This window comes from Cololabis saira, chromosome 15 (genome assembly GCF_033807715.1).
Source record: "Cololabis saira isolate AMF1-May2022 chromosome 15, fColSai1.1, whole genome shotgun sequence".
Classification (NCBI taxonomy): domain Eukaryota; kingdom Metazoa; phylum Chordata; class Actinopteri; order Beloniformes; family Belonidae; genus Cololabis; species Cololabis saira.
Genome location: NC_084601.1, coordinates 6,910,690 through 6,922,905, shown reverse-complemented (window position 1 = coordinate 6,922,905; position 12,216 = coordinate 6,910,690). Strand labels below are relative to the sequence as shown.

Here is a 12,216-nt window from a genome sequence, read left to right as displayed (position 1 = left end):
CAACTTAAATTGGTTTTGTCGTTTTTTTTAGCATCTTTTCACTTTCTGTTTTCAGAGCTATCATTATTATTATTATCATTATTATTACTATTACTATTATTACAGTTATTTAAGCTATTATTATTATTACTACTATATTATTATTATTATTATTATTATTATTATTATTATTATTATTATTATTTTGTGTAGACTTATGATACTTCATTTGTTCTTTTTGTATATTCTATTCTGTTAAAAGGTGGGCAGGATAAGCTTTATGCTTCAAGCCCAGACCTTTTTCTGTCAAAATAATCACAATGTTTGACCAGGGAAAAACCTGTGTTATCTTGTTTGTTGATTTTAATGTTTGTGATTGACCGAAATAAATATTAACTATAACTAACTATAACTAAGATAAACTGCAACCCACATAAAGAGAAACCACATGGATAATCCATGCCACGAGTACATTTAGCATGTATGTGGGTATAGTTTACAGACCAAAAAGAGCAAGCTACCCTCCAGATGTGGCTTGTCCGTATAGCAGAAACACCTCTGTCTGTCGCCCCTACTGTCAGCCAATAAAGAGGTGAAACTCAGCTGACTCCTCCACACAGGAAAGCAGATAACTGATATCCCAACCCGCAGAGATATGTGTGGGAACACAGCGTATAAATCATATATAGCCGTGCTGCATTAATAACAGCTACACCAGCATTCACGAGCACACAAAGAATGTAGAGGAGTGATTTCTTTTGTCTCACTTTCCTGGACTCCTGGCAACGTCCTCCTTAAAGCACCTGCAGCACTGAACTCAATATGCCACAGAAAAGACATAAAGACAAATGGAGGTGAAGGGGTTGGAGAATGGATAGACCGTAATGATGCTGATGGTGCATAAATAAAAAAAAACACACAAGCCCAGAGAGAGAGCATGGGCACAAATAAAAAAGAAGGGTGAAAAAAGTAAGAGGCCCAAGCAGACAGACGGAGACAGACTGACGTCAAGCAGGATAAACAAAAGATGAGAGGTTGAAATAGAAAAGAAAAGGAAGAGAAGAGAGGAGGACAGACTTGGAATGAAAAAGACATAGTGAGTGGAGGAAAAGAAAGCCAGAGTTAGCAGCGTGCGTGCTAAAATAGGTGGCAGACCCTTGTCAGTGCTGTGGCCTAGTCACGAAGGACTGAGGAATTCTCCCTGTTGACCCAAACACATTCCTCTGATCATCAAATGTTAACCCATGCCATACCTTCACACTGTACTACAAAGGTTTCCCTGACACGGTTCAACTGTCTTGAATAAGCATGCACTTAATAATAACGATAATAAGAAACAGTCACATGTATAATTTTTACTGCTGACCACAAATGCAAACAAATGACCTGCAGCTTCTTTGTGAAAGCAGAAGCAAAAGGTTTCCACAAACCTCTAGAACAAACAACCTTTCATAAGATTTAAATATCAGGACAATTGCATAGCTCCAGATCAACAACTCGTGCTGCCTGCAAGAAAATTGCGCACACATGTGTGTTGGGCCGTGTAAAAACATAGTCTAAATATCGGGGCAAGAAGGACTCTATTGTACGAGAGACAGAGTGCAGCTCTTATTCTGGCGCTGCCGTTCCGGGGGCATGGGCTGACATCAGCACAAAGACAGAAATCTAATGCAAGGCTTCTCCAAAGCCTAGCTGTGGGACTAAACCACAGGACTCTCTTAGTCTTTCACTTTTCAACAACATCTGATAATCAGCACTTGACCGCTCGATGACCTTGATGTTTGCTGCAAACTCAGATAAGTCACAGAGTTCAGTGTTGCATCAATCTCAGACCGGGGGGGGGCAGCTATACGAAAAAATGAAAGATTGTCTGTTTGTTGTTTTCGCATGTGGCCAATGATTAGCACATATCTGTGAGGTTATTCACGACAGAATGACTCAGGGAAGAGTAATTCAATTATACTGATGGTGCATTGACATTTCAATCATGCCACAGACTCAAACAGCTGACCGTGTGTTTCTGCCCGCCGAGTGCAACAAGGCACAACTCTATTTAAGAAATTACAAAAATGTGCAATCATTTTAGTAAAATACACACAATTTTCTTTCTTTAAATCTGTTTTTATGTACCTCTTTGTAAAATACAACAGTTAACACAGTGTAATGTTACCTTATATAAACCACGTCTGTAGGTCCCGGGTGTCTCAGGTTCAGTCTGGAAAGCAAACACATATTAAATCAATGAATAAGTGTTAATTTCAACGTTTTTTTTAATTTTGTATATCCTGTAAATTGTAAAGCATTCATTTCAATGTAAATTATTGGTCTTTAAAACAGTGTCATTGATTTCTCTTCAAAGTTACACGAATACTATGTAAAATAATACGTAACACAAACTGTATTGTATAAATACATGTAATGCCGTTTTTTCTTTGGCCCTGCAAATGGTGTTACTGAATGATGCTTCTCACCCTCTTCTACAAACCGTACTTTCATTATCTTGCATGCATTTCATTGCACCGTTTGTATTTCACACCAAACCTGTTGCTGTTGCAACACCACAAGTCGGTTTTAATGTTCGGCTGGAAAGACACAAATTTCAAGTCTGCTACACACCGTGGCAGCTTGCATGGGAATTCCAGAGGTCTGTTCGATCCATTAATGTATGCTGTGGTTGAATGTCATCAATTATGAATGAGAAACACGCGAGACTCACAGAGCGCTAGTATAGAGACAAGGTAATGGCAGTGGGCCGTGGTATCTTTGATATCCCAAGCATATTGTGTGAGCAGGTGGATTATAATTATAAAACTAGTAAGATTTGATCGAATGCAATGGATTTATATGTTGACTTTTGATAAAGAGGGTCATATTAAGCTTTAAAACTACAAAAAAAAGATATGCTAAACAAAATAAGCTGTTATGGAGGGTTTTTGGGGATATTGTGAACCTTTTAAAACCTCTTCCGAGCATTGTTAACCGGCCGGGGTCGCTTTCCCTTTAAGTCTCAGGTATTCAGGAGTGCGTTGACCCTGCCAGTGAGTTCATACCATAAGCAGACCCATATAGCTTCTCCTCCAGAGTCTCTGATCACGAGCCTGCTGAACTGCTGCCTCGGTTATGTAAGATTACATAACACCAGGTCTGTCTGAGTAACATTTCATAACTTGGGGGTCCCGCTACACGAGCAGAACCACCAAATCCCCCTCAAGATTGGATCAAAGGTGCTAAGCAAGCTAAGAAAAGCAAGAAGAAGCAAAAAAAAAAATCTAATTAAAAACAAGACCAAGTTCTGGAAAGGTTGATCAATCTAAGCCTCTTTTGAGTTTTGCTGACACAAGCAGATATTTTGGCATCAAACACTTTCCCTTTCATTTTTATTGAGAACATTTGCAGAGGTCATGAAAAGGCTGACCCAGGGACGCTATTAAACAAAAGCATCCTCCCCTGTGGCTCATCACAGACTGTCTACCCATAAAGGTCATATTGTGTATTAATTAAATCGCATTGCATATGAATTGAATCAGCGCACATTTAGACACTGACGATTATTATTTAACTAGGCCAGTAACTGTTATCTAACGTTCTCTGCAACACTATTAGCTTCATTTTTACCTTATCTAAAGTATGCGGTGGAAAGAATGCCTGGGATAATTTGAATGATAACTCATTTCTCTGCATGACTTCCATAATCATGCTTGTTTTATAGAAGATGATAACATTTTGGAGATACATTTAAAAGAAAAAAAAGCTAGAAAGTTTGTTTTTTTTAAACATTAAAAATGTAATAGAACCTTGACTCAGAGAACCTTCCATGCAAATACTGTCCTTGAAATAAAACTAGCAAACAATATTGGAATTAGATAAGAAACGTCTGGAGTGAAGAAAATCTCTGGAGAGATAAGCGATGGCTATGTACACTTTAAAAAAAAAGAAAGAGGCAGGGCAGTGACATAGCATAAAAGATGGAAAAACACATAATACATACAGAAGAAGATACAAGGACATTTTTGAGGCTGTGATAAGTACGTTACATCGAATGTACTGAAAATGCACAATATCTGCTTCACACGCTTGCTTAGTAATCATAAATTCATATCGTCTCTTCCCTCCAACATTATACCGGCATATACCGGTGGACAAACTCTTCCATCTTTAACTGAAATTGATAAAAAACTGAAATAGTTTTGGGTTTGTCACGTGGCTGATGCCCTGAAATACAGGACGGTCTCAGAAAATTAGAATATTATGATTTTCTGTAATGCAATTACAGAAACAAAAATGTCATACATTCCTGAATCATTACAAATCAACTGAAATATTGCAAGCCTTTTATTATTTTAATATTGCTGATCATGGCTTACAGCTTAAGAAAACTCAAATATCCTATCTCAAAAAATTAGAATATTCTGTGAATCTTAATCTTAAACTGTAAACCATAATCAGCAATATTAAAATAATAAAAGGCTTGCAATATTTCAGTGGATTTGTAATGAATCCAGAATGTATGACATTTTTGTTTTTTTTAATTGCATTACAGAAAATAAAAAACTTTATCACAATATTCTAATTTTCTGAGACAGTCCTGTAAGTCCAGCCTTAACTTTTGTTGATGCTGACTCACATGCTAAGGTTCTCTCAGACCAACTGGGACACCCAGAAAACTGGACTGAAGAAGAGAATAAAAGAAAGGAGGAAAAAAAAGGGGGAAGCAAAAGTGAAGGAGATATGGAAAAAACGATTCCGTGATATTTTAAGGGTGTTCCCTCTCTTATTATCCCTCATTTATACCAATACATTAATTTCTGTTTCATTTCATAACCAGCAACAGTCGCTCCCAAAGATATGAGACGTGACTGTAGGGATCCGCGCATGCGTAGAGGGAGTGACCGTCCAGCACCGCCGGCTCCCTCGGCTCTAAATCACACCCCAGCATTTTAACACACACATGCTCAGACACACCGATACACATGACTAATACAAATGTGCACACTCTGCCTCCCATTCATGGGCCCCTCCAAACCTGGATGCATTCAGTGATCCCTGTCCACAGCCCTCAGCTAAATGTGAGCACAGGCAAATCCTTGAAGGAGACGAGGAAAAAAAAAAGAAAGAAAAGAAAACCATAGCCTCAGAGAAAGAGGAAAGAGAGGGAAAGACTGGAGAAACGTGTAGCGCAAGATGGGAGAGATGAACATATTTTAAAAACGAGAACAAGGAGAACAAGCCTTCAAATGTAAAGGAAAGGCAAAAAAATGAAGGTTAGTACTAGTATGAGAAAGGAAAAAAGGCAGGTACATGCAGTATACTCACAAATGAATCAGAATCAGACCGCAGAAGTGATGAAGACTCATTTCAGACACCAAAAAAATCATCAGAGAGGGGGGACTTTGAATTTAAAAACGAAGTCCAGTTTTCTTCTAATTTAGGGAGTTTTGCTTTTCCTCCTCTTTCTCGTGATTCTGCCAATTCCTATCCAGCCGTCCCTCCTTCTTCAGTCTATATCTCCTACTGGTCCTCCTTCTCTTCCCCCTCCCGTTTTTCAGGCAAGTGCCGGTACTCTCTTTTTTTTTTTTTTTTTTCCTACGGTAGTCTCTCTCTTTTTCCCTGTCTCTCACAATCTCTCCCGCAGACCATGCTCTCCATTTCCCTCACATTCTTTTTGCTCCTGTCTCCTGCAATGTTCCCATTCAATCGAAACGCGATTTCCTTTTCTTCAACCCTCATCTTCCGCTTCTGGATATAGATAGGCTTTTTTTTTTTTTTTTTTTTTTTTTTTTTTTTTTAAAGCTTTCTGAACTGAAGAGAGAGAGAGAGAGAGAGAGGGGGAAAAAACTGTTGACAGGAAAGTACAAGCGGATTGTGGCATGCAGTCTAATAATGCAGGGCCAATCCATGGGCCACGTTTTTTCAGGGGCGCTACACTTTAGTAGTGGGGCCTCCTTTACACGAGGGCATACCCGAAAGCAAATGATGGAAAGCAAAAGGAAAAAAAAAAAAAACGAAAAAAAAAAATGAGGAAAACTAAGGCTCATTGCAGTTAGTTCTCCAGTGAAAGTGAATAGTATGGGCGCGTGAGAGAAATGAGTGGGAAGAAGTCTGGGGCGTGTGCATGTGTGTGTTTGAAGAGGTGGGAGGGGAGAAAAAGGAGAGCCAGAGAGAAAGAAAGAAAGAAAGACTGGAGGTTAATGGAGAAATATCCAAGAGGGAGGGATAAAGGAGGAGTGTGTCAGTGAGGGAGAGGAAAGACAGAAAGAAAGGGGTCATGAATAGGAATCTTTTTTTTTTCCTTAGCTCAAGGTAGTCACCTTTTTTTTTTTGCTTTTTGTTTTTGGCTTTTAATTTTTATCTTCTATTCCAAAGCTAATACCTTCTCCTTGTATGTGAGGGGGGAAAGGGAAGAAAGCACTACTGTGTGCTTTGTCTGCAGCCCCTGCCGTTCCTTTTCCTGGTTTCCTTTCTGCTCCGACTCTCTTCTATTCAGCCTGTTTTCTGCACATGCACTTGAACTCTAAATCCTGTCTGCTTTCCCTTCCCCTCCCCTTTCTCCCTCTCTCTCTCTCTCCGTCTCTCTCTCTACTGCGCATCTGTGTGTCTCTGCCTGGCTCTCCCTCCCTCTCTCCTCCCTCTCTCCTCGGCACAGGCCTGAAATAGTGCTAGCAGGAGGAGAGACCGAGGGAGGGAAGAGGAGAGGGCGAGGGGGACAAAAAGGGGAGAGAGATGTTGGGGGGAGGGGAAGAAGCTTAGACGGCTGACACAGAGAGCTCAGAGCTGTGTGTGTGTGTGTGTGTGTGTGTGTGTGTGTGTGTGTGTGTGTGTGTGTGTGTAGCAGCATATGAACACAGCTGCCAATGTGTAAATGCCTAATCATCTCAATTGGATCAATATGCAATTTATAAATAATGTTTCACATAGTTAATAACGCATGAATTAAAGGACTTTTTTCATTCTTTCGAAAAGAAAAAGGGCAATTTTTTCTAACGTTAATAATCTCAACAAACTTGTAAAGACTAAGCAAAAGGATACATGATATTAAAGTCTTCGATGCCTGATTTATGAAATAATACAGAGGGAATGATATTTCTTTTAAATTAAGTGTTGATATTTATTGAAATTAAAAACACTCCCAATTCTGTTTTTAAAAGTTTTCGAATTAATTTTATTTGTACTTCTCCCGAATACATTAAGTAATTTTATTTATTTTTGTATTTATTGTATACAGTTTTTTATTTGTATAAATCTTTTTTATATATTTTTTTTTTATTCTGGGGGTGCTCTGGGGGCTCAGAAAGATATGTATCAAACGTGCAACATCAGGCATCAAGAGCTTAATCAATATAACATCATTATTAATCAATATAACAATTATTATCATGCTTCATTATTAAGTCTAGGGGCTACAGATGAAAATTAGCCATTGGCTATATCTGGCATATTTATATTGTTACGTTCGTTAATGTGCATTGTCCTTTTGAATAAATAAATAAATACAAGTCAAAGGACAAATAAATCAAAATATGGTTATCAAAATATTGAGAAAAATAAGCTGTCACCAAATTGTAAACTGAAACAAAATACAATGCAGTCTAAAGCTGCATGGATGACATTTTATTAGCTGAATCTGATTTATGTTTTTTTTAGGTCTACTTTACCTTCACAACTGTTTTCCTGCTTGTTACATTTTCAATATATTTTAAATTGTTAGTTTAAAAAGAATGTATGAATTGAAGATTCAGCTATTTTTCACGACTAAACATAATCCAAGCAGCCATGAACGGTTCACCCATCATAGATAATAAGATTTCCTTTATAAGAGCTACAATTGATAGAATGTAATTTATTTGGCCATTTTAATGGAAAATTGGACTGTATGCTTGTGAAACGAACACTGTCTTTTGAATAAGCTCAGATCAGCGGGGAAAGAGCAGCTCTGTTGTGCTGGCTCTCCTTAGTGTGCTTATCATGGACATGTGAACTTACTAAAACACTGAAACAGAATGATGTGTGAGTCTTCCAAAGTCGTGGTGAAAGACCTGAGCCGGTAATGTTGTTGCTGCTGGAGCAGAAACAGCTGTGTGTGAAGCTCGTGCCCTTCATCAGTAAAAGCTGTCTCAGCTGAAAACCAGAAAGGTGTATTTTTGAAATGATATATACACGTATATATATATTTAAATACACTGCCATAAATAGTGCTACATAAAGACAGCCCCAGCAGTTTGCCTGTACCTTGCTCAAGGTTTTGAAACATCAAGAAGGTCAAACTTTGTCATGTTTTTTTCCTATTATCTGTTGAATGATACATGGCTTTAACTTATAAAGAAAACTTTCCCTCTGCTAATTTTCTATTGTTTTTGCATTTTATACAATAAATAACCTAAATAACTAATCTACAAACTTATTTGTAGTAAAAAAAAAAAAAAAAAAATTATTTGCAGCTATAGCTTAAGTTGTTGTTTGAAGTTCACAAATATAGGAGGTACTTTGTAAAAAAAAAAAAAATTGTAAATGCAGATTTTCAAGTGTTGCTGAGTCCCAAGTTCATAGACTGCCTGCAAATTGTGACTGATAAATAAATGTAAGTTTGCTATAATGTGATGATTTAATGGCAAAATCATTATACTGTCCAAGAAAGAAGAGAGATGTGTTGCGAACCTAAATGAATGACAGAATAAAGTACATTTTATTTCTTTAAACAGGTGTTTTCTTAGCCTCATTCTTGGAAACGTGAAGTCGTTTATAACTAAGATCATGAAAAGGAGCTAAAGCTCAGTCAGCACAACCAAAACAAAACACCTCACACGGATTACAGTGAGTGTCAGGTAAAATAATAAAGTGGTGCTAACCTGCTGGTAGTGTCTTCCTCGTCCAGTCTGTCTCTGTTTCTGACTGCACCACGATCCTCTAAAACGCATTTTAATCTGTCAGAAAAGAAAGAAAGGAAAAAAAAACAAACAGCGATGGGTGATGATGTCAAAAACGCGCTGCAGCACTGCCCTCTGCTGGCGGACAAGTGAATTACTTCCACAGCATCGGTATCTTCTAGACTAGAGGAGAGATTTTAACATTATTTGTCATTAATTCGAGAATTAACATTTTATAATGTAAATAAAGAATACTAATTTCATCCGTTAAGATTTTTAAAAAGTAAAAGAATCTGAAAGTTGGGTAAATATGAATCCAGACAGACCACAGTCTCATCCTTTTCCAACTCTCTCCCTCCATCATTCATCAGCATCCTCTCCTTCCATGCTCTTCCTCCGTCTAAACCGGGACGACTCTCCCAACCCTGCTCTGGACACACGGCTTTACAGGACAGAAGAGTGAGATACTTTCTTATATGTGGACAATATAAAAGACAGAACCAGACTTTACTGGCTCTGCCATGGCTGCTGTTATCACTGTATTCATTCAGCTGAGCTAGCTGCTGCTGCTACAGCTGCAGTCTATTTATATATTTATTTATTCATTTGTTTCATTTATTTTTTATTTGTTTTAGATGCCCAGTGTAACGGTAAAGGATGTCAACCAACAGGAGTTCGTCAAGGCTCTGTCAGCATTCCTTAAGAAGTAAGTAAAACACCAGCCAATATACATTTATATATATTATATTATATTATATTATATTATGTTATATTATATTATATTATATTACTGTATATTATATATATATATATATATATATATATATATATATATATATATATATATATATATATAAAAACATATACATATATATGTGTATATATATGTATATGTAAATATATACATATATATTTGTATGTATGTATATATATATATATATATATATATATATATATATATATGTAAACATATACATATATATGTGTATATATGTATATGTAAATATATACATATATATTTGTTTGTATGTATATATATATATATATATATATATATATATATGTAAACATATATATATGTATGTATATGTAAATATATACATATATATTTGTATGTATATATATATTATAGGTATATTATATATATATACTATAGGTATAGTATAAGAGAGAGGGATTTTAATGAATTTTATTTATTTATAATTTCCAAAATACCGACTTTTAATTAAGGCGGGCGGGGCGAGAGTGCCCCTAGATTTATTGCATATAAAAAAGGGGGGGTGGGGGTATTATGAATTAGATTTGAACATACAAAACATATATAAAGAAAACCTTGTTTTATTTGTTTTCATTTGAAGTGATTATTATATATTGAAATTCAAAACATCCACAATTTTCTCTTTAGGAGTTTCTAAATAATATTTCTTTGTATTATTATGAATACTTTGGTTGATCTGGACTATGATCCGCTGTGGCGAACCCTCTGTTCAGAGGAATTAAGCCAAAATGGTTGATGATGATGATAAATACATTGGGGATTTTATTTCTTTTTATTATTATTATTATTGTAAAGAATCATGTTTTATTTGTATTCTCATTTTTATTATGGGGGGTAGGTAGGGCATAAGTCTCAGAAATATATCTATAAAATATGATACATGTGGCATTATAATGTTAAAACCTCTTTCTTGTCAACACAGACTTTGGCTAAGTATAAAAATATAAATTATCATTGTGCTTAAGAAACCCTGGAAACATTATTCAGTCAGCATTGAAATATACAGTAAAACACACAAAAAAATGCTTTCTGTCTTTACTGAGGTCATGAATCCTGCCTGTTTCTGTAATAATATATAAGAGTAAAAGATTGTACACAGCTGTCTTGGGTTTCACATTATTTTTGTTTTGCATTATCAATATTCTATTTTCCATGTTTGTTGTTAAGGAAACAGTGGAGTCAGTGCTGATAATGTGTTTTTCAGGTCTGGTAAACTGAAGGTCCCAGAGTGGGTGGACACAGTGAAGCTGGCCAGACACAAGGAGCTGGCTCCCTGTGACGACAACTGGTTTTACACCAGAGCAGGTTGGTTACGTTTGCAGCGTTTCCTGCAAAGCATCACTTCATCCACACGCAGCTCACATGATAAATCTTTGACTCCATAGTCCCTGTGGAACTCCAAGAGTTATCGAATGCTTTCCAGGTGCCCGTGTGATTTATAACCTTACTAAACACACTTACTCATTATATACAATGAAAGCACACGTGCACAGCCCTTTTTGTTGGTGGGGATGATGCTTACATGCATTCAGATGATAAAATGACCAGATAAGAAGAAGACGAAGAATAGAATAAGCTTTATTGGCCAAGTATGAACATGCCTGACAGGGATTTTTTATTTTTTTTTCGCTCACTGAACCCAGATTTGAATAGTTACAAACAGTAATAGATGTAGTGTAGCTGGTTAACTCATTTTTTCAAGATAATACTTCACTTTGGTAAAGAAGCATAAAATTTGGCACAGATACTCTCCAAGGTCTACTCTTTAGGAAAAAGGCTTGTGCCACTCAAAATTCCAAGATGGCGGCCCCAAAACCTAGGATGTCCACCCAAAAACGTGCTTTTTCCTTTATAACTCGAAATGCCTTGATTTTAAGCAACATAAATATATTAAAGTTGAATATAATAGGTAGGTATAATAGGTAGATAGGTCAAAGGGGATGAGGCAGACAAAGCAGCGCACTGAGCCTCCAGGTTGAGGGTTGAAAAAATTTTGAAATTTTGAGCGGCATGCACCAGTAGCCCTTAGAGAGTATCTGTGCTAAATTTCATGCTTCTTTACCAAAGTGAAGTATCGTTTCACTAATCTGCTGTACTAGTACTATAACAACAATCAATCTTACAAAATTATAACTTTTCCGGGTACAAGTTTCTATATGCTGTATCTCAGGAACTGTAATGGTACATGTACTTGGTACCAAAATGTCCACAATACCCAACTTATATTCTATATAACCAACTATATTCAACTTTAATATATGTATGGGGCTTAAAATCAAGGCATTTCGAGTTATAAAGGAAAAAGCACATTTTCAGGCTGACATCTTAGATTTTGGGGCCACCCTCTTGGAATTTTGAGTGGCACGTGCCTTTTTCCTAAAGAGTCGACCTTGGAGAGTATCTGTGCCAAATTTCATGCTTCTTTACCAAAGTGAAGTATCGTTTCACTAATCTGCAGTACTAATAAGGCAGTAACTGTTTGTACCTCTCACCAGCATCTACAGCGCGCCACCTGTACCTGCGAGGAGGTGTGGGTGTGGGCTCCATGATCAAGATCTACGGAGGCCGCCAGAGGAACGGCGTCTGCCCGGCTCACTT

The 12,216-nt window shown here is 36.8% G+C and overlaps 1 protein-coding gene across 1 annotated transcript in view; it reads left to right on the top strand.

Annotated features, from left to right (window-relative positions):
* Positions 1–9,194: 9,194 nt before the first annotated feature.
* Positions 9,195–12,216, top strand: part of LOC133461418 (small ribosomal subunit protein eS19) — a 7,412-nt gene continuing 4,390 nt past the window's right edge. The window contains exons 1-4 of the mRNA XM_061742323.1: positions 9,195–9,299; positions 9,476–9,546; positions 10,823–10,923; positions 12,114–12,216. The exon at positions 12,114–12,216 is cut by the window's right edge and continues 81 nt beyond it. Coding sequence (XP_061598307.1) covers positions 9,476–9,546; positions 10,823–10,923; positions 12,114–12,216 — 275 coding nt within the window. The 5' untranslated portion in view covers positions 9,195–9,299. The remainder of the gene's footprint in view (positions 9,300–9,475; positions 9,547–10,822; positions 10,924–12,113) is intronic.